This window comes from Gadus morhua, chromosome 1 (assembly GCF_902167405.1).
Source record: "Gadus morhua chromosome 1, gadMor3.0, whole genome shotgun sequence".
Lineage (NCBI taxonomy): Eukaryota > Metazoa > Chordata > Actinopteri > Gadiformes > Gadidae > Gadus > Gadus morhua.
Genome location: NC_044048.1, coordinates 17,243,017 through 17,266,658, shown reverse-complemented (window position 1 = coordinate 17,266,658; position 23,642 = coordinate 17,243,017). Strand labels below are relative to the sequence as shown.

The 23,642-nt window shown below is 41.8% G+C and overlaps 2 protein-coding genes across 2 annotated transcripts; one reads left to right on the top strand and one right to left on the bottom strand.

Annotated features, from left to right (window-relative positions):
* Nucleotides 1-3,669: 3,669 nt before the first annotated feature.
* On the bottom strand, nucleotides 3,670-8,062 carry vgll4a (vestigial-like family member 4a). Its single transcript, XM_030355768.1, has 6 exons — nucleotides 7,622-8,062; nucleotides 7,048-7,209; nucleotides 5,642-5,807; nucleotides 4,906-5,125; nucleotides 4,475-4,589; nucleotides 3,670-4,382 (listed from the first exon to the last, which is right to left on the bottom strand). Exons 2-6 carry the CDS (start codon nucleotides 7,127-7,129, stop codon nucleotides 4,183-4,185), a joined length of 783 nt encoding a protein of 260 aa, XP_030211628.1. The 5' UTR covers nucleotides 7,130-7,209; nucleotides 7,622-8,062; the 3' UTR covers nucleotides 3,670-4,182.
* A 2,484-nt stretch (nucleotides 8,063-10,546) lies between these two features.
* Nucleotides 10,547-22,753, top strand: syn2a (synapsin IIa). The gene is made up of 11 exons (XM_030355757.1): nucleotides 10,547-11,174; nucleotides 15,660-15,717; nucleotides 15,835-15,926; nucleotides 16,136-16,292; nucleotides 16,627-16,716; nucleotides 16,889-16,951; nucleotides 17,350-17,492; nucleotides 17,755-17,829; nucleotides 18,541-18,643; nucleotides 19,293-19,439; nucleotides 20,091-22,753. The coding sequence occupies exons 1-11, from the start codon at nucleotides 10,825-10,827 to the stop codon at nucleotides 20,223-20,225; spliced, it is 1,413 nt and encodes a 470-aa protein (XP_030211617.1). The 5' UTR covers nucleotides 10,547-10,824; the 3' UTR covers nucleotides 20,226-22,753.
* The last annotated feature ends 889 nt before the right edge of the window (nucleotides 22,754-23,642 follow it).

Here is a 23,642-nt window from a genome sequence, read left to right as displayed (position 1 = left end):
CGCACAGCCGAGGAGGGAACAGAAAACCAGAACGGAAAAATACATACAGCATAAAGGGGGGAAACAGACGACGTTAAAGTATTACACACAGGCAATCATGCAAACGTCCCCGGACAGCGTAGACTCAGGGATGTTGGGGATCGGGAGGGGGGGGGGGGGGTCAACCAACGAGACCCACGTCAACCCACATTCATGGGGTTGATGTGATGGAGATTACGATCCATCGCTTTGAGCGGGCGCACACTCAGGATTCATGGGCGCCAACATGTAGGGATCATAAAAAGTAGATTCCCTTTGCAGTTAGACCAATTATTTGGCAATTAGCCAAGACACAATATGGCTTCTCGCCTTAATATGTGACATCAAAGAGAGACAGACACGCATGTCTCCACCACCACATTGAGTTAAGGCCCTTACTGGTACACAAGACCAATGGATCCGTCCAGAAATGCTCATTTACTTCTTCCCTCCCTTCTTGTGGCCTTCACCCATAGCCAAGACCAAGTTTCACTTAACCCAGCGGTGTGGGGTTCATCTTTATTTAGACACTGTTAACCGTGTAAACAAGGCGACAAGGCCGGATATCAAAAATGTGTGTGTGTGTGTGTTTGCTGTTGGTTTTTTATGCAAGCAGAGAAACGTGTCTCTCTCTCAGTATAATCCCACAGGAGCAGGCTTCTTTAGAAGGCACGATGGAGCAGTGGCAATATGTTTGGTGAGTGATTGGGTCTAATCTCGTGAAGGCAAGGCGTTTTTGTCGGAGGGGCTTTTGAGCAGATTTGAGGCCGAGGGGGGAAAAAAAAGAACATGGCCACTGCCCCAAAAATGGAACAATAATTGCTGAGACATTTGTAAATTATCCATTTTTTATGTGCAGTCTTCTATATTTTCTGTCTTTTCTCAAAGACTGCAAAAAATAATAGTCATAGTGTAATCAAAAATTAGAATTTAACTTGAGTATTATGCTGCATAAATGTAATTTGAACAATGGTTGGTTTGTATAATAGGTCTTTGAGTGGTAGTCGACTTTCTAACATACAACATGCCTTTCCATTCACCTATAGACTATTTTAGCATTTAATTGAATAAATGCATTAATAATAGTAATCGAAATAAAATCCTCCGTAAACTGACTCTTAGTTCCATAGACCAGACTTCTTTCCCTCACGAAGATTGAAGCATTTGTGCCACCTGCTGGAATGAAGGAAAGTGACATGACTGTTATGAAACCTGAACTGGTTATCAGTCTCAAGGAGTCACAAGGAGGCAGCACGTTGTCTAATTATAGATGATGGGTTAAATGTAGATCTCTGAAATTAAGAAAAATATATAACCACTGGAAATAATCATAGATACATGTTCAAAAGTCACAGTTGAAAGTAACAAAGGCCAGTAGCTAAATCTGGAACATCCAATTAACCAGTTTTTTTACTTGACATTTAGAAGCAAGAGAAAAACATGTTTCACAGAAACAGGTTTTTATTACACTTTCACCTCTGATCAGGATAACTGCTGAACAATGAGTGTTGTCATCAAGGAATTAGGAATCAGACTAACTCACAGAAGGCCGTGAAAATCCACTGACCTTTGAAAGGTAGCTTTGGCTTGTCCACATCATGGAAGATTTAGGCATCACTATTACATAAGCTGATTTGAATGTGTAAAGGCTAAATGAAAGTCCTTAACCTTTCTTTTGCACAACCATTGTGTATGATTTGGAGACTAGAACTGAATACATATATGAAATGTTAAAAGGTTAAGTTCCCTTCCTTGTGAGATGATGATTTCCTGACAGTTTTATGATTATAATATCCACATTGTGGTTATGATTTTAAATGAAAGAGTCCAAGTTAATATGAAAATAATTATAAAAAAGGGAAAGAATTCACAACATGAGCATTTACATATTTATTAAGAAGAAATCAGAGTACAAAACTGTGACATTTTCTTCCGGAGAAATAAGGCCAAAAAGTTACAAAATAAGAAATTCCCAAGTGAAAAACACATGGAGCAGTTAGTTTGTGAAACTTGTCTCTGAGGCACAAGCAGTCTAAATATAGAAATTAAATATTACCCCAGCGGCATCTCAAAGAAACCCAGCTTGTATCAAACAAGTGGATCTGAAGACGTTCCCTTAAGTTCAACCTTTGACACCAGTCTACCTCAGAACTAACTCTGTTAGTACGGAGGGTTTACTTCAACCACCTTTTATTATTTTTCTTTACAAAGAAAACATTTTTCTCAAAATGTCTGGCACCAAAATACACTAGGAGACCGTTATGAAAAAAGATCAACTTTTAAGAAGAAAATTTCTTGTTGGAGGACAATGAATATCGATGCTACATACCAGTATGTTGTTCTTAATGAAAAAAAAAAGTAGTTTTCATTATGCGCGGCATAATGATAGTCATAGGATAACCAAAGAGAATAGAGAGTATGTATATAGCATTTTTTCTTTACAAACTAGAATAAAAAACAAACTTACAATACAATTTTTTTTTCTTATCAGTGTCGACACATACATGTTGAAAAGTAAATAAAAAATAATCTCTGAAGGGTTATCAAAAGAAATTTGACAATGAGGACACGTGTTCTTCAGACTGGTATTGCTGATAGACGTTTTAACAGATCCCACCATCACCCAGGTCTCCACCGCTCACCACCACTGGCCTCCCTAAACCGACTTGTAACAATAGCACTTATGCTTTAAACTCTTCCAAGGTGCTGACCAATGATGAGCATTAATGGTGGAATGTGAACGTCCAATCGCATTACTAACATCTCGGGACTAGAGCTCTGCTTGTGCATTGAAATCTCTTAACAAATAACAAAGAAAATAAAAAGGAATGTTTGGGGTGGGTCGTTTTAAAAGTGATTGATCGTCATATCCTGCAGTTAGGCTACCAGAAGTAAAAGTTATGCTCTGAATAAATAGTCGTTAAAAACTATCGTTTTTGTTGATTTTTTTAAACTAGAAAACTCGAGATTCTTACTAATAGCCGTCTTCAGTCAGGTATGAAGCTCCAGCATCCTGTATCACAGAGTAAAAAAGCAATCAAGCCCATTACACTGCATGCTGACAACCTGGCCAGAGGCTGTGATTATTCTGGTGGATGCTAAAGTATATATCTAAATTTATATATATTTATATATACTAACGAAGAGAAAACGGATACAAAAACATATTGCGTACAACTGTCCCAGCAGTGAGTAATCCTAAAACTGTTCAAATAAAACTGATAAAAAATAAAGTTCTGAGGGTAAATAGAACAGAAATTGTAATAGAACCCAGCTATTTGACACATGCTTTCTATTTAGGAGGAAGAGCCTACTATCCATACTAGATTACCAAGTTAATCAACCATAGTGAGTATATAGATTCAAAACTAAATTAAATTGTATCTTTCTTAACAGTGGATTAGTCCAGTTTAAAATAAGTAATGATTACATGGATTAAGAGAGAATAGAAAGTCCAGGAAGAGAAACTGATCTTCGATTTCTTTCTCTACGTTTCAAACACTAACAAAGAAAACATAACCTCATCTCTGCCTACTCTGTCAAACCAGATCTAGCTGTCCATACATACATATATATATATATATATATATATATATATATATATATATATATATATATATATATATATATATATATATATAAAAACAAATAATAACAAAAAAACAAAAAAAGAAACTAAAGCTTTATGAGAAGAAGGGCTCTACAAACATAGGGTGAAAGAAAGTTTGAGCTATGCAAAGATGAGCCAAACCTATGGCTTGTGTATGTTTGGAGGGAAGGGGGGGGGGAGATTTCTTTGGTTCACAAGGCAGGAGAAGAGCAGTTAATACAGAACGTGTTCAGACGTTTCTTAGTGTGAAGCAAAAAATGTTACCCGATTGTACAGTCCCCCCAACGCGGGACAATCAATCATGGAGGGTCCACACTTTAGGACACGTACACCCCTTCTTGACAACAAAAAAAGAAACAAAGACCACGTGTGAATTTTGTTTTGTTCAGACCCTCAAGGCCCACACATGACCCACCTCTACAGGCAAGTTCCACTCTAACACTTCTCTTACAATACTCACAGCCCTCTGGTGCTAGGCGGGCACGGCGGCCCCTGGAGGGAGCCACTGTGATTCAGCACGGCCGTCCAGCGAGGGGGCCGCCTCCCCTACCGCCTCACGAGTCGGACTCGGGGCTCTGCGGGCCCCCGCCCTTGGCCTTGATCTGCAGCCAGGTCTCCCCCAGGGCTTTGGCGAAGTGGTCGTCCACCGAGTCGGTGATGGACACCGGCCGGGGGACTGGCTCGGGCTCCTTGTAGTTCTTCCCCAGGCTGCGGCGGAAGTGCTCCTCGATCACGGGGTCGCAGACGGTGTTGACTGGAGGGAGGGAGGGAGAGTTCACGGTCAGAACATTCAAAGAAACTGAGAATAACAAAAGAATAAAGACTGGACATTGGTTGAATGTGTACCGTTGGCCTTTCTCTGGTCGGCTGCTGGGTTGGGCGGGCAGCCGTTCATGTGGCACTGAGACATGTTGCAGTTCCGGCTGCTGGCCGGGGCGCAGGTGATGACAGAGGGGCGGTTCTGCAAGGGAGAATCGTCCCGGTCAGATGTGGCGAGAAACAAACAAAAGCGCAAATGATTAAGCAGAGCGACGATAACAAACAGAGGTGGACTCTATCAGAGGTGCAAATTAGAAGTCTTGAGATAAAGCTCAGTTTGACTCTGGTACGTTTTGCAACTCAGCTCGTGGAGGAGTTGTGCTACCTCCTCTTATCTACCGGGGTAGGTGCTACCATGTGTTCAATATTAGACCTAGACAGAGTCTTATTGATAATATCTCTAAACTGCGGTATGAAAACCAACCTCAAACTACCTTGTAGCCTCAAAACGAACATACCTGTTGGCGCTCCGCTGGACCAGCAAATCCAGACCTCTCTCCGCCCCCCATCCCCGAGGGGGGGCTGCTTTTGGTTAAAGCGAGGGGCTGCTCCATGGCGTAGTCGGGGGCGGAGCCGTACCGGTGGTACAGCCCGTTGGAGGAGGACGTGATGCACTCGGCGGGGCTGTGATTGAGGCTCCAGTGTTCGTTGCGATTGTCTCCGCCAGAATGCTGGGCTCTTGATTAAGAGAGTGGCAGATCAGCGCCCCCGTGAGCCAACACACAAGACCCCCATCGCTCTGTCTATTCCTGGAGACGCTTTAATCTGACCCCTTTGATGTCAGGCGTCTGAATGCGCGGGCCTCTGCTTAATGAAAGCGGGCTGCGTTGGCGCATGGACCGCTCAAGGAACACCCTTTACTTGTGATGTGGCTGGACCACCACAGTTTGAATCCCACATCACAGAGTGCATGTCCAGCATGCCTACCAATTCCAGTAAGCAGAGTGTAAAAGAGAATCCTTGAGGGTTTCCTCATTTCCGTCATAACTTTCGTCGTTAATGATTCCGTTTGGTGGGGACTGTGGTCAGCCTAAATAATAGTGTGTAGCTCTCAATCTAATCTTTTACAAACACGCATCAACAAAACCGAACAAAACATGCTAGAAAATGTAAAAGTATAAATATGTTGAGATAAATAGCAGCAGTCTCCACCCAAGTTTAACACCATAAAGGACTTTGTGAACATGCACTTACAGTTGTGTTGCAAAGAGCCTGCTCATTTTGTTGCCATGGTCCGTGTCACACTCGATGTGGTCGTCCATCTTCTCCTCGCCGTACTTCCTTTTGCTTGGACAGATGGGCGGAGGGCCTGTTCTCATGTGGGGCATGGTGCTGGGCAGCGAGGGTATCCTGGCGTCACCTGTAGAGGTAGGGCGACGTTCACAAGCTACAGTGGAGTTCTCTCATTCTCAGATGTTACAGACAACTTAAGCAGATGGAGAACAATTGACACAGCTTTTCAGGGGGTTGAAAAGGATCGCTATGCTCGAGGGAAATAGCACAAACACATTTTATAGCGTTCTTCCTGTACTCCCATGAGCCTATTTCAGCAGCACATCACCAGGTTACTTTCTACTACTTTCTAGATTGCTAGAACTGCAAGTTGGGGTCTGGTTTACTCCATTGCAATCTCTGAAAGAATACGAGCGTCTCGCACCTCAGTGGCTCAACCCACTAGTGTGCTAACCACGTAGGCGATGTACCTTGTGGCAACCCATGTTCGAATCCCAACTGTGGTCCTATGCTCTAGTCTACATCATCCCGTCTGTGCTTATACCCACTTCTCCCTCTCTGTTCATTATCCTGTCCAGTAAGACACAAAAAAGCCCAAACAAATGCCATATATGTTTTTTAGGTGGCTCAATGTGATAGGCTAAGGCTCTGAAGTATTGGAACACGTATGATTGATTACTGCTAGAAGAAATGCATGAAGGTATAATGAGCCAACATGGATTGGGCGTACTAGCAAATTATAAGCATGTTCATTTTCTTCTGCCTGTGACGAACTTCATGAGGAATGATATTGCAGTTACTGACATAAGTCATAATGAAGTGGTCTAGTCACTGCAGTCCAGAGATGCAAACGCAGCTCTATAACATTGTCAATAACTTGACAACTCACACACAATTTTTAATAACTGGAAAAAAGATCACTGAACATTGACCAATGGATCATCTGTTAAATGGTGGAAAGTAAATGTATATAATTTCAGTTTTGTTTGTGTGTTTCAGACTTCCTTTTGTGAAAAACATTTGACGTATGGAGAAGGAGATGCATATTTACTCCTTAATAAATAGTGCAAATGTGTTAAAAAAGAAAAACATAGTTTGATCTGCAGTATACAAAAATATTCCTCTCAAAATAAATGTTTGCAGTACCATTCTTCTTATTCAATAGTGACTTTAATTACCACTTTTGGCGGTTTCTGTACCATAGTGCCTGTATGATACAATACCATATGTGAGGCCAAGACGCATAATGTGTGAAATAGCAGTAGTTGTGTTTTCCTCTAGAAGAAATGCAGGGCAAATATAAGAGAACATGAGCCACTTGTCTGATGGAGGACAAAGACTTATTAATTAATCATAAGAAACATTACCTTCGTAATGCAGCCTTCCAATGTTGTTGTTCATTTTATCCAGGAACTGGGGGTCCAACAGGTCCATGCTAGTGACCCGCATTGAGCTACACGGTGCGGCTAGCTGCTAGCATCGATATTACCTCAAATAGCCAGAGGGAAGTCGTCCGTGTAGAGAAAGATCTGGAAAGACATGACATTTTGACATAAATATAAATGTTAAAATCCCGACACAAAGCTCTTGTTGCGAGTGTACTAACCGTGAGAAAGTGAGACGACGAGCTAAACAACGCTAGCCTGGTGATAGTGTATGCTAGGTGGTTTAAGTTAACTTTATTCCATACGGTTAGAGGGCTCATATAAATTGCCGATGTTTCTCTAACGTCGTCAAAATAATATTTGACATCCATGTCAACTGAGCACCAAAGATAACGAGTCTTTAAGAATATATGATTCGTGCGACCCACCTAAAAGACAGCAATGTTGACGCTAGCTAAGCGCTTAGCGCAGTAGAGTGGTAAACTTTTTCAGGTTACAAGTCTGTGACTGAATACGCAAGCATGCGAACTGAGACGCGACTTTGATGACAACTTACAATTCAATCGCACTGAAACTCGATGTTGTGTCGTAAACCCTGAAAAAACGACAACTTATCTTGTTGTTTGGGCTGTTGACGTATTCACTTGATCGGCTAGCTAGCCGTTAGCATGTTCGTATGGTAGCTCTCTATTGACGAAACAGCCGTAGAATTTGCCTACAAGTTTTCAGACAAAAGGAAGGCTGAGAGAGGATCCTGAAGTGTAACGTTAACCCGGTGTATCCCAATTCCAGTTCCGGTCCCATATCCCTTTGAGCTGTCTATTCAAATAACAATCCATAGAGTGACATCAATAAAGGCAGGACGAGAGTAACGCACAAAAAGTAAAATATATATCGATTTATCTGATTAAGGATTTGACAAAGCATCTGAAACATGTCAGGGACACACACCGGATATGCCTATATCTAAGGTCCCGCCCTCTCTCTCGCTAAACACGTCGATCTGAAAGTCCCGCCCTCTCTGTCACCAATATCGCTCATTCGGCGCGTACCGCTCCGTACGTTTCGTCGTCAGAGGAGACTGTCGGGGAACGGGGTGGGACTGAAGGAGTGGCGTGTGGATGCAAGCCTGACGACAGTTCCTGGTGAAATAAAAACCTAGGTGGATAAAAAATGAAGGAGATATCAGCAAAAACGGCCAGACAGGTGTTCTTATACAACCATATATACTATAAGCGAATTCACTTTAAAACAAAGGGTTCCAGTTGGAGTTCATGATAACCATTAAGAAATGATGTGTATAGGAATAGGCTATATATGTATACGTCATGAAGCTATAAAGTTAACATTTTAAATTAAAACATTTCAGGCGGTGGTTGACAAAAATTCAGGTAAGCTATTATCTCATACTTACACTTCAACGCTCCATTGTTATGTCTTTTATCAACGCTGCCTGTGCAATCCAAAGACCCTGGCTGTTTTATCTTTCTCAAAATGAAACAATCCATGTTTAAGAAGAAGATTCACTGGAATGTTTTATTTTATTTTATTCGTTTATTACTGGTGGTAAGTGATGGTAACCTTGTCGACAACAGGTACAGGGATCCACCACTAGCCGGCATCAGTGGCTCAAAGTGTCTGCAATGTCTAAATGCTTAATGGTGTAATGGCCATCGACTTGCAGGCAAATATTGTTAAATTTTAATGATGCAATATCCAATATTTATTTTAACTGCTAGGAAAGGTTTTACATCAAGAAGCCCTAAACTTCTAGACATAGCAATATCAAAATAAGAAAGGAAATGAATATGAATGTTACGAATTATGTAGGCCTATCTTTAAGTAAAACGAGCCTGTTCAATTTAAAGGAAGCTTATGTAGGGTAACACATAACCGACATACATCATTTGAAATAGTTGCCTACAAATGCAGAACTGAACATTAAAACCTGTCTCCTTATGAATAACAACTTGAGAAAACCATTTCTTCTATGAATCAATGAAGGGCTTTAGTTATTCAGAAGGTATTAATTGAGGACTGTCGCAGGGAATCTTTGAATACATTTGAAGTAGGAAATTCTGTTACAAAGAAAGAAACATCTTGTTAATGATAACAATTACATTTCAATTATGTAAAATAATGTAGCTAAAATGCCCTAAATGGCTCATCTATGACTCAATAGATTCAGTAGCTGTGCTAGAAGACGATTTAAAGGTTGACTTTGCTAGAATCCCTTTTCGGGCCCTACTTACTATTTTGTTGGCAGTTTCGCTACAGCTTCCTTTCAGTTGTCTGTCCATTGCAGGCAGCGTAGGGAGATAATTACATGCCATTGGGATTAAAATGTCCTTTTAATAATAGTTTTCCAAATAAAATTCTGGGGAAATAGATGTGTTGAAGTGCAAAATAATGACCTCTAAAATGAGGAACAGCATAATCAGCAACCAAGATTTTCGGCCTATCAAGGTATCCTCAACAGATTGCTCCATCCGTCAACCTTGTCTTTGCACCACTAAAATATCAAACTTTACAAGGGTTAGATAGACTCAATCTTATCCTTTTATCTAAATAGATGAACACAGTGTGATAAGCAGAATGGTGTGATAAATATGTATTTTTGGAAATCTCCCACAATTCAGCTGTCACTTTTCCATTGCAAATTTACAATAATTTTAGAATCAAAAGTATCTCCCCTTACAATTACCAGCAAATCCAAATTAATACACAAGTTGATGACTATTAAAAAATATCCCTAGGAAATGTAATGCAATTGCATTTCCCAATACTTGAGAGAATGACTGCTGATACTTTAATCTAAATTTGGCTATTTCAGTAGAAAGACTGAAATAGAAAGAAGCGTAGACGTGTGTGGAAAGACTTTCATTGTCAACGTTATTGTAATTGTGCAAATATTAACTCAACATGTCTACTAAATAAAGATGATGGAGAGATGGTCAAGGGGAATAATCAGGTAGAGCACTTCTTATTGGCGTTCTCCATCACTAATCCTTAAAGACAGGGGGATCTCCTAACGAGATCCCTAAGATTTATAGTAGCTTTAAGAAAAAATCAATTGTGGAGGACAAAAAGCAATCTGCAGACAGCGGTACCTCCAGAGAGGCGTGATGACGCCTTTCTCTTCTTCCTGTTGCAATAGCAAAATCAGAGCGATGCTGACAGCCATTTTAAATGTCCTGCTCTCATAGTTGCATCCACCACTGATAGAGCGGATGGCGAAGCATGAGCAGCATGGGAAGAGGGGAGGGGGGATACTAAGGTAGAGCATCCTCTATTATTTCCCCAACTTTCGATTGGAAACCCCTTTTTTTTTTTTTTTCCTTGCAGTGGTAAAGATGAAAAAGATACACGATGGCTGTGAGCCAATGAAAATGGGGGAGGGGTGGCGGAGAAAGGCACACTCGTAACTCGGAGAGGGGAGGGGGGAGCCGGGGGAGAGATGGAGCATCTCCTGCATCCAGCAGGCTGCAGTGAGCACGCTGATTGGCCGACGCCGTGTGTAGCGTCAGCTCTGGAGAGGGGGAGCTTGGAGGACACACCGCTGAGCTGGGAGGGAATACATTCGCTGGGAGTTTGCCTTGTTAAAACCGAGCTACCGTCACCAGCTATCCACTAGAAGCAGGCTCCTTGAGCAGAATAATTTAGCATTAAGGGGACTTCCTTCAACCACCTGGCTCTTTTCAGATTGGTATTCTCCTTCTATTCTCTTTGGATCTTCGCAGCCTCTGTCAACCTGCAGCTATGAATTATTTGCGCCGGCGTCTTTCAGACAGCACTTTCATCTCCAACCTGCCCAATGGCTACATGTCGGACCTCCAGAGGCCTGACCCCGCAACCCCTCAGCCCACCACCCCAACCACCCCCGCCGCCCCGGCTAAGTCCCCCACGGCCGGGACCGCGCCTCCCGCCACGTCCCCTGCTCCGGAGAGGAAACCACCGTCGTCCCAGTCCACCGGGTCGGGCTTCTTCAGCTCCATCACCAACGTGGTGAAGCAGACCGCTGCCTCAGCGGGGCTGGTGGAGCAGAGCCAAGTCACGACGTCCAAGAAGTTCAAGATCCTCCTGGTGATCGACGAGCCCCAGCAGGAGTGGTGAGGCAGCCCGCGGCGTTACACCACACAGTTTAGCACCAGGGCTAGGTACCCGAGTATGGATGTAGGGAGGAGGGATATCTGCCTGTCCTCGGCAAGGGCATTCTGCCTGCTATATATTTCCCTGACTGTCAATTTGCAATTGAAGGAGGTAAACGTTGACGAGGTAAAGGTTCAACAAATGCTTTCCCCTACCCCAAAAACATGGATGTGTATTGTAGGTGTATTTACATGCTAGCGCATTTCATTGATAAATAGATTTACTCTAAGATGGAGGATGTTCTGGACCTGAATATGCATTTAGAGGTCTTAATAGTATGTTTTATTATTCCTTCTCTGTCCAAGCTCCTAATCTATCTATACAATCGATATAAGTGTAATTGTTCATGGACTTCCCTCTGCCTTCTTTGATTCTGTGTCAACATGGTGGCTTTGGTATATATTTGGGTGCAGTGGATGAGTTTAGTAGAAAACAACCTGTAAGAGGGAGAACACTTGAAACAGCAACACTTCTAGAATGCAAACAAAGGAAAACCAATATTGATTGTCATTGGAAACCATGCACGTGCTTCCTTTGACAGCAGCTCACATACTGCTGCAATGTTTGCCTGCCATCAATGGGATTTCCCCATCGTTCGTTATTAGCATGCAGGTCATGTGACCATCCCTGCAGCTTACGCAGGGTAAGAACCACGGGGGCTGCAGAACTACATTCCCCTACACACTGCACTTCATACCAATCATTAGTCTACTGCCTTCAAAGAAATTGGCTGACTAACTACTTTAGATTAATCAAGTTACAATTCTGTTCAGCTGGTTTGGTATTGACAATATAAAGGTTTTATGTGTGTCTTTATTAAAACAGCAACATTTGATCCTACATATCCGCATATCTTCGGTCATCGCAGAATACATATCTTGTTTGGGCATTCAGATTATATATAGATAATAATTGCATTTTTACATTACATTTTATGCATTTGATTAATAATGAAATGGTTTTGTGTTTTTCAGCAGCTAGATAGGGTAGTAAACATGGAAGATGGCTTTGGGAAATATCCTTCGGTCTCCATACTGGCTACTTGACATGTTATCTGACGTGTCACACATGTTCGCCGGTGGTTATGAGATTGTGATTTCCTCTTTAAACCTCGAATATGCACACAGGATACATAAGGGCTAGCTTCAGTCGAGCAGCGCAGACCCCTGTCCGAGTCTTCTTGACAGGGTAATAGGAAATTCAATAGTATTCGATGTTGATTGACATTTACCAGGATATGAGGTTGACGGTGTAGTTGTCACGAATTACTTTGCATCAATGCATCTGCATAACTAGGCAGATATGCCACAGGGAGACAACGCAGATTTACAAAAAGAAGAAGACGCAAAGATTATTGCAGCCACTCCATACAACCTTTTGTTCATATCAATAAAATAACAACATTGAGGGATTTGCAGCTCATTCAACATTAATATATCCGGGACCATGAACATCAAATAATATGACCACTCATATCATGGCTGGCTGTGTGTATTTGGTGCATATGTGCTTATGTCCACACACACAGCCGACTAAAGAATAGGCTTTCCATTAACGCTGTTTTTCTTATTATTTCTTCTTCTGTTTTATAACTAATAAGCTATTTAGCTAGTTGCCATTAAGTGGTCACTATAAAAAAAATACTTCAAATGATAGATTATTATGGTTGATCACACTCTTCTGTTTTGTTGATACATCTGGAGGACACTGTATAAATAAACCTGGCCCTGTTGAGTTTCTCTTAACCAGTAGTAATGACTGTGCTCTGGGTCCTATGTGTGGGAGGATTTAAAAATAATTGAATTGTCCTACAAACCTGCAGGATCTGTACTCAGACATAGCTCCTGGACTCATAGCAAGGGTTAGAACAGTCAGTAATAGACATTTTCCAGTTTTCGGTTTATAAAATGTTGGGGACAGACCATTTTTGTGGTTTAGTTTTACATTTAGGCTACAACAAATCTCAATAAATATACAAAGAAAGTGCCTCACTCCAACATGATACAAACATTGTAGACACTGTGTGTTAGCCGAAAGGCATTGCTGAGAGTATCCCCAGTTAATATCACAGATTTCACACGGTAATTAAATGGAAGAGCCATGAGACGAAAGCATAATTAGAATAGCACACTATAAACATAAAATACCTACCTTACAGTCAGTGGTAAAGATGACGCAATGTTTTGAGGTCTTCAGGTGCTGTAGGTAACATTCAACAGCTGTTGTATAATTTGTTAGAAATGGCCTAATCTTCTGTCGGCTATTAGTAAGTGAAATGCACTGTGAAAATATCTGTTTCGAGTTGACTGCGCCTGCCACTGTGTCAGACATTTAGATGTCAGACAGCTCCCAGCTTATTCTGAATCAATGAGGGCATCTCTTCCCTGATTAATTCAGGGGGTCTGTCTTACCTGCCAATCACAGTTTATTGATTGCAACAATTCTGAATGACGGAGAAACGTAGAAGGGGGGCGGGGGGCAGCAAAGGGGGAAATTACCTTTCTTTGGTTGCTCAGTTTCAACACCTTGGTCTCCTGCTCTTTTCTGCTCTCGCTCTCTTTCTCTTTCTACAACTCGTAAATCTTACCTACAGCCCCTTTTATTAGTGGAATAAATGTTTCCTCCAAATGAGTTCATAGATGTGCTAATGTGGAAGAATAAAAATGTAGACGTCTAGACATTTTCATGGTCACGACACGAGTCTCTATGAAGTGCACAATTGAGCGACACTTGAGTTTCAATTTCCCCTCAGGAGCCTGCATTGCGTAACTTGACGTTTTCTTCCAGTGACTCCAAATACCATGCCATCTGGCATTTCAAAAAGATCGCTCATTGTGTTGTTTATAAATGGAACATTTATTTTATATTTGACACAAAATCAACAGCAGCTGCTGAAATAGTTGTTCTATTGTGGTATTCCACTAAAATATTCAGCAGGAAGAAGTCGGGTGTATATCACTTTAACCTGCTATGTTGTACAGATTGGAGCGTTGATACCTAAACCATCTAATATATACAGGAGGCTATATTGGCTGGATACACTGTTTTTCTTTTAAGATGCCAGTCATCAATTTTATGTATTTCAATCGCATTGAATCACTATCATGGTTCCTCTTCTGCATGCCAAGTTGCTGTTCTCTCCAGAATATAAATTAAAAGATGAAACCAAAGAAAAGGGCCGTCCTTTGACGCAGCCAATTATTCTTTTAGGCCTTAAACCCAATCACCCTTAGCCAAACAGGAAATGTTGCAATGAAAGTCAGAAGGGCAAAGCAAGCCTTAACAAGGCTGTTGGAGTAAAACTTTGACTAATCCCAATCTCTGCTACGTCATTTAGTTTGTGTCTGTGTCCGTGTCGCTGACATGTTTTCCGAACATAGTCCATGGATAGACAGAGCGAGAGTGGTTGTCCCAGAGTAGACGCAACGCTCTCTTCTCAGCTTATCAACATGTGATTCATCTCCTTTCAGCCTTGTTTTCCTCCTGCGCGGCCTTTCAGAACAAGTCACATTAGATCACTGCTTGAATTATTCATCTGTTACTCCTCTGAGCTGACCACTGCATATCAATTCTGCGGCTGATCAACTTAAAAGTTTGGCGCAACCGTTCACAATTGAGTTAGCTTGATGGGTGTTTTGGTCTTCTGTTTGGGTTTCTGCATTACGTCACCCCTATTTCACAACCTAACAGTGTTCTGAAAGCCTCGCTGGCTAAATCTGTGTTGAACTTTGAGAGGTTGAACTTGCACTACAACCATCCATACAGCAATCCATACAGCAGACAGATTTTAATTTGAATATTAAAGTCGGACACTTGGTCAATAATGTCTGGTTTCCAAAGAGCGGTCATTAGCAGTGCAGCCATTTGCTGATCATTTTAAATACTTGGTTGTGTGCCATGCATTCTGTGTACCAGTAAACAATAAGGTGTCACTGCAATTGTGCTGTAAGGGTCTCTCTCTCTCTCTCTCTCTCTCTCTCTCTCTCTCTCTCTCTCTCTCTCTCTCTCTCTCTCTCTCTCTCTCTCTCTCTCTCTCTCTCTCTCTCTCTCTCTCTCTCTCTCTCTCTCTCTCTCTCTCTCTCTCTCTCTCTCTCTCTAAATAAATAAATAAATAAATAAATAAATAAATAAATAAATAAACTGCATCCTCTAGGGGGGAGAACAAGGTAGACCACGTTGTTCTGTTGAAGTAGCTTAAAAGCCTGATTCTGCCTTAATTCTTTTACTGTCTAACTTAAACATCTCATAGCAGTGCTTAAGACAGCAGTTTTGGATTTGACTAAATTCAGTGAACTGTGCATGATATTGATTCGACTCATATGGAAGATGTATTGAGAAGATTTAGCAGATCAATGTGACACTATATCAATTGGTCGCCGCCGGGCATTCAAAGCATAATTTGAATCAAAGATTAATCAATGTTTTGTATTACTTTATCTTCTCAGGGCAAAATTATTCCGGGGCAAGAAAGTGCTTGGAGACTATGACATCAGAGTGGAGCAGGTGCGTTTCACCCGGCAGACAATATTACCTTTCATATGCTTTGTTTTGATAAGTCTTTATATTTGATACATAATAGTAACTGTTGTAATATAACAACAACAACCTTTTTGATGTTAGGCTGAATTCAATGAGATCAACATCTTGGCTCACGCCAATGGAACCTGCAATGTTGACATGCAGGTGTACAGGAATGGCACCAAGGTGGTCAGGTGAGACCCCCACACACACACACACACACACACACACACACACACACACACACACACACACACACACACACACACACACACACACACACACACACACACACACACACACACACACACACACACACGCACACCCCGTTTACCTAAATCATGGCCCTTTAGATCTTCCTTATCGTTGCTCGACTCCCATGCTCCCAACTGTCTTTCCCCAGGTCCTTCAGGCCCGACTTTGTCCTCATCCGCCAGCACGCCTTCAGCATGACCCAGAACGAGGACTTCCGCAACCTGGTGATCGGCCTGCAGTACGGCGGCGTCCCGTCCATCAACTCGCTGGATTCCATCTACAATCTGTGCGACAAGCCCTGGGCGGTACGTCTCCACAGCTGAGCTAGCCTGTAGGGAGCCCTCAGCCTGGTAAACAGTAGCCACGGGGAGCCAGAGTCAAGGGCGGATAAACAAACGTCATTTCTCAGTGTCTGTAGCTTCATAACGTGTCAATGCTTAAACGGACACGACTTCGAGGGGGGTTTGTGGGCTTGGATGTGAGGCAGATGTCTGGTTCTTTGTTGAAAGAATAGCGTGAGCATCTCTAGTTTAAAATGCTTCATTGTTGTGTGTTTATTGTTCGTATGTCTGTGTGCACGCACGTCTGTGTGTGTCGTTGGTTCTCTGTATGTGCGTGTGTTTGTGTGTGTGTGTCTAGTTTGCCCAGCTGATCACCACCTACAGGAGGCTTGGTGCTGAAAAGTTTCCTCTGATCGAGCAGACCTTTTACCCCAACTACAAAGAGATGGTGAGAGCTTCAATGGCCTTCTTTGATCACCAACAGTCTCATTCCCAATATTTTCTGTCACTTTGCTTCAATCTTAATATCAAAAATATCGATATTTCTTTCAACCATTTAACCATTGCAAAACGCAATGTCAACAAAATATTTAACGTTTATGATTTGTCTTCCTCTGCAGGTAACCATGCCAGCGTTCCCTGTGGTGGTGAAGATTGGACACGCCCACTCGGGCATTGGAAAGGTCTGTATCTGATTTCATTACAAGATGCACGCTAATCACGTATATCTTCTCAACGTCGTTTTACTTTTCCTATTGTGATTGCCTAATCTTAAATTCAGGATAGTGTGGTGGCTAGGGTGTATGACTCATAAGCCAAACATACTGGGTCGATCCCCGAATGTCTGCAAGCACACCTGTAGAAATCCATGATCAAGATACCTCCATGCTCCCTAAAGTCCCAATAAATGGAAAAATAACCCTCTTACGTCCAATTGGGGGCACCTATAGTTTAACCACTTCCACCTCACAAAAGAAATCCGTCTTCTGTTCGATGGGGACCTTAAGTACATGTATCTAATGGACTGGATCTAGGACTGATAGTCGCTTCCAACGGCTCAACAGTAAATATGAATGTGTAGGTGAAGGTGGAGAACCACAGTAAGTTCCAGGACATAGCCAGCGTCGTGGCTCTGACCCAGACCTACACCACCACCGAGCCCCTTGTGGACGCCAAGTACGACATCAGGATCCAGAAGATCGGCAGCGACTACAAGGCTTACATGTGAGTAGCCTTCTGCTTTTGATGGAGAAAATAATTGGTATAAATAACGAAATTTTAATACATATTATTTATGAATTGTAAATAATAATATATAAATATATATATATATATATATATATATATATATATATATATATATATATATATATATATAATTATTATTTACAATTCATAAATAATATGTATTAAAATTATATATATATAGATGGATATATCCATTTCAGCGTTAGCCATCATATCTCTGGTTTCTCACCCAACGCAGGAGAACTTCTATATCTGGTAACTGGAAGAGCAATACAGGCTCCGCCATGCTGGAGCAGGTGGCCATGACTGACAGGTAAGGCATGAAGCGGTACGCTCTCCCGTCTGCCAGCAGAACAATACAGACCGTGGGCCCTCAGCGGAAGACTGATGTATAATCCATGACGGGGGTCCCGTTATAGTGGAGATATCCTCAGACGGGAGTGGAAAGCATCCTAGGCGAAGCCTTACCACCGGCCCCCCCGGAGTGCTTCATTCCGTGTGCACCGCAGTTACAAACAGTGATTAGACATATGTTTCTCTCGTCTGTTGATGTGGTTTTTATTGCCTTCATTAGTCTGAAATAACAAATATTATACTGCTGGCCTTCGGGCAATGATAAATATTCTTTGATTAGTCGCTCAATGATTCTACTGAGATTAACTATTGAAAAGCGGAGGTGTCACGTTATGGGAGAATAATGCTCAACCTTGGAACGTTATTGGCCATTTGGGGACAAGTATTTATCAAAGCTGTGGTGTAATATTTCTAAAAGAGCAGCGAGAGCAACATTACAACACCACAACATGCCGCTGCAGTGTGCTCATTAACACTGTCGGCGATCCGCCCGCCCGGTATTTTGATCAGTCGGGGTGTGAAGTCGATCTTTTATCAGCATGCAAAACAAGTAGCAACGCAACTCCGTTTGCCTCTCGCTTGAATGGGGGTTGCATTTTAATTGGTCTGCTTTTAAGCGTTGTGTTGGTTACATGCTCTGTGTTTGTTTGTGCGATATCTTTGTCATTAGGTACAAGCAGTGGGTGGACACCTGCTCAGAGGTCTTCGGGGGTCTGGAGATTTGTGCCGTCAAAGCCATCCACGGCAAGGATGGAAAGGACTACATCACAGAGGTAACCTGCTGTTGAGAACGTATTTCGTTTATATATAAATAAATCTCCAGATGATCTCTCACGATAAGCAGCAGGAGATGCAACTGGCTGCAGCCTGTTGCACTTGCACTTGCTCTTGCTCATTGCACATACAGTTTCATGTAGGCCTATGTCTACATGCACACAATTGTATAATTGTGTGCATGCTGTCAGTTAAACGCGTTATTAACGGCGTTAACGCAAACCAATTTTAACGACGTTAATTTTTTAATCACGCGATTAACGCAATTATTATATTTAAAAAAAAAAAAAAAAAATTCTTTGGCTCAAAACAAAGAAGCAGTAGCCTGACTGCTATGTTCAAATGACATTTGTTCAAAGCAGTCGTTTAATTGCACTGTAGGCTCTTTTTTTGTATCGTCCTGTTTTGATCAGTATATGCCGATGTTGTTATCAATAAAAAATCATTTGCACAAGGCAAGCCGATGCACTTCACCATGTTGATAAGAGAATTAAAATGAGAAGAATTATGGGACAAAAAATAATTTTAATAGATAAATAAAATTTAATAGATTATGAACACCTGTCATTCTGATGAAATGCAGTCAGATTGCAAAACACTTGTAACCCACACCCTATTCCCCTCACCTTCCCCCCGGGCGTGCTTCAGGTTGTGGGCTCCTCCATGCCCCTGGTAGGGGAGCACCAGGCGGAGGATCGGCAGCTCATTGCCGAAATGGTGCTGGCCAAGATGGAGCTGGAAGCACAGAATGCAGCTAACGCCTCCCAGAGACCAACCACCACACAGCCATCACAGGTAACACACACACACACACACACACACACACACACACACACACACACACACACACACACACACACACACACACACACACACACACACACACACACACACACACACACACACACACACACACACACACATATACATATACATACAGCGCCAACTACATATACCATGCATTTGCTGCGTGATGCTTCAGAAAAATGAATACTATCGTTTTCTTGGCTGCTTGTCAGATTAAGCAAGACTCTATCCATGAAACTATAAAAATAATTGTGAGTTGAAGCCATTATACCAATAGAGGATTATCTAAATGTCCAAATGTTCTCCTCAAGCGGCACTTCACCCACTGTAGCGATGAATAGTACTCTAGTGAAGCAGCCCAAATTGGCTGCAGGAGGAGAATTAATCACTAGGACAGCACCAGGAAGCGCTTTGGAGACTGGCTCAACGACACCATTAGGCATGCGGCCACAAAGCAAGTCTGAAGGTTGGGCCACGGTCGCCCACCGCTAGAACTCGGAGCCATGGAGCAGCTTCACGCCATCGCACCGTGCCACATGTCGTTAGGAACTAATGTCACGCCTTAGGTCGTATGTACTTACAAGGGGGAGAGACGCGACCAGTGGATGAACCAGGCTTTATGTTGTGTTTGGTGTGCAGGGCGGCGGGCAGAAGGGCGAGCTGGTGGCCGACCCCACGAAGAACGGAGCGGCGCCGCCCCCTCAGGGCTGCCTGCAGTACATCCTGGACTGTAACGGCGTGGCGGTGGGGCCCAAGCCCGTCCAGGCCAACTGACCTGTTGAAGAAGGAGCAGCATCAGTGGGGTAGAGCCCAGAGATCTAGATAACCAGTGGCGTACATTATGGGAACACGAGATGCATAGGCATGTAAAGGGGGGGGGCTTTGGGAGCTAGAGCTTGTTATTCACGGACCAGCGCTGGGTTGGCCTGGATTTGGCGGTGTTTTCCTTGTTTTGGTTTTCTTCCTCTATGCAGTGTCCAAATGTACTGTCTTCTTGTTGATTCGCGTGGATTCGTGTGCTTGTAACGGTCGCTCGCTCTGTTGCCCTGTTAGCTGTAGTCTTTCCCTTGAAGCTGTCGTTGATGATGTAATAAGCAGATTGTGCCTACACTCCCCAAGTCCAGTGCTGCCCCGTGCCACCGGTTTGACACAGATATGGCCCCCACACACACACACACACACACACACACACACACACACACACAAACACACACTCTAAACACAGCCCCAACACCTACTCCCTTTTCTTTTTTTAACTCCCAAGCTTATTCTTTTGCCCACACACGACACATCCCAGCCCCTGCCGTTTCGCTGTGTACCTTTTCGATATTGTTCAAACTGTGGTTTGTCGTGCAGTTGGACGTGTGTATAACTTGGTATCTACATGTGGGTGTGTGTGCGTGTGTGCGTGTGTGTGTGGGTGTGTATGTATGTGTGTGAATATTATTTATTTTTCATACATGTACTAAATGGACTTTGTGTTGGTTTTGCATGATTGATTCAAACGCAGGTGAAAGTCTTTGAAATATCTATATAACAACCGCATTGTTGACCGCCAGTAACACAGCAACTATCTACAATCTATGGACCTTGTGATTCAAGTGAGTGAATGTGTCATCAAATAATATTTTTATTAGTTCTACTATGTAATACATTTACATGAAATGTACATTTCATCATCATGAACGTTAGACAGCTAGTGCATAGAACACCTTTCTCTAAAGATTTAAGTTTGATAAATTCACTTACTTTAACTCTGACTATAAATTACATGGCAAGAATATAATTCAGGAATACTCCTAGTAGGCCTCCGGAAATTCGAAAAATGCATTAATTAAATCTTTTGTATTTTTTTTAACCAAAGAACAAATTTATCAAAAAATAATACTTTATTCACTCTCTTTGCACTCAGAAGCCAACTGTTTAAATATCTAAGAGAGAACTTATTGGGAGGTCAGTTGGGCAGGGAGACCTTCAGACACAAATGTGTGGCAAAGGAATGCTGTTTTCTACTGTAGTATTATGGTTGAATGGAAGAAGAGGTTTAAGGTGAAAACTGGTCATTAAGTGCTGAAAGACCCCCCCCTAGGGCCTTTTCTGGACGTTGTTGCCATGACAACAGTGCAATCTTTCGTGGTTCTCTCTGCTGAGATTTTGCATGGAATTAAGCTTCTGTTACTGCCATCGAAAGATTCAAAGTTTTTGCCTTATTATAATTCACTGTTCATGACTAAATGAAGAGTGCAATATTAATATATATATGTATTTTACTTAGTACACTATTTATTTTTAAAATCAGATCTTCCTCCATTATTTATTCATGAAGCTATATTAACGAATATGTCATCGACATAAACCAAAACCCTTGTTTTCAGGTTGTTGTGGACACTGAAGCTATTTTACATGGTCAATGGTCACACAGCCAAGTACGCTGACTGATAAACTGTCATTCTTCGACAATAATTTCATTATTTTTCAAGATGTATTAACTGCCATTGTATCTGTGAGAATACCCTTGTAAAAGCCATGCCTGAGGCTTTATAGATGTGTTGTTTTTGTTTTTTTAAGGAAATACGCCATTACTATTTTAAAGGCAGGAAGGCTTTAGACTGTGAGCTTCAGATCATAGGATTTATAAGAAATGGTGATGTGGTTATTTTATGTGAATATTCGTGGGCATGTTTATTTGGCCTCTGTGTCCAGGTGGAGCTTGTATATGTTCATATGTACAAGATTGCAACTGTTTGGTCATTTGGATGGTAGCTTACTAAATTACTGTACTTTTCAATCTGGTGATGGACTGTTTTAAAACCATAGAACAATTCAATAAATCATGGGAAAGATCCATTATGGATCTTGATGTGGAATAAACTAATTTGATCCTTTGTGTTGTGGTAGTCTCGTGCTCGGAGAGTGGTAAATGTTCAACAACGTGGTTTATTCTAACAGAGACACAAGGTAAACGGGCTTGCGTTCTGAAGGTGGTTCATGAAGCATCTGGCGAACACAGGTAAAACAAAAAGTTATATTGGGAGGGGGCGGAACAGTAAATAGGCCACGCCTACATGTTCCCAGGTAAATCTTTGGACTGTCTTGGCTTAAACGGAAATGGCAAACTGGCCATGTTTGTAGTCTTTAACTTATCATTAAAACCTTTTATGGTGTTGTCCATTATGTGGTAAAGAAACCGTTCATAACTGTGGTTAGTTTGAAACATGTCATCAGAAATAGCATAGACTAAAATAATTTACATCAATCTTTCCCTTATGTCATCGGCAATAAAGCTTCTTTTGCAATATAAACTGTGTCATTAAGTTTACTGTGTTATGTCAAATGCTCTTTCCATTTTTTTGTTTAATTTAGCATTCAACAATCAATACAGATGTTGTTTCGATAATTATGTTTTAAACGGAGAGCAGGGAGATAAACAGAAAGAAAAGCTTGAATTAAACTATTATCTCGATGGGGAGCCGAGCTGTTGGATAAGGTAACTAGCGCCCCTTTGTGGAATAGCCTACTGTGTTGTGTTTTTCAGCTATTGTGTTTTTCTTGTTTTCAAAGATCGCTATTTACAATTGAATTGATTAGATTTACCATGCCGATGTTGCCGTTGAGCATCGTTAAAAGATTAGTTAATATGGTAATTGTATTGAGCTGAACACGACTATTGTGTATTTATAGACAGACAGACAATACACAATGTTTGTGAGACCATGCAGGTGGCCCGGCTGTTGCAAGTTTTGCTCTGGCCAAATCTCACCACACACACACACACACACACACACACACACACACACACACACACACACACACACACACACACACACACACACACACACACACACACACACACACACACACACACGAAAATATAGGGCATGTTTCTGTATTATAATATCTTGATCGTAAAAATCTAAAATGCCATTTGGGTTGGTTTAAGACCATTTGTTTATAAAGCATCCTCACATTTACACTACATACAAAACTTCAACATAATTTATGCATGAAATAGGCATGAAGAGTGATTCTAAGATGACCCTCTAGTGATTAAGTGGGATTGATCACACTTCTGTATGGGAAGTTGAACTGCTGTTTAATGTTGATTGTTTTTTCTAATCTCTGCAGCGTGTTATGAAACAGAAACAGAACCGACAAACAATATTTATAATAAATATTTATGCCAACGGCCTT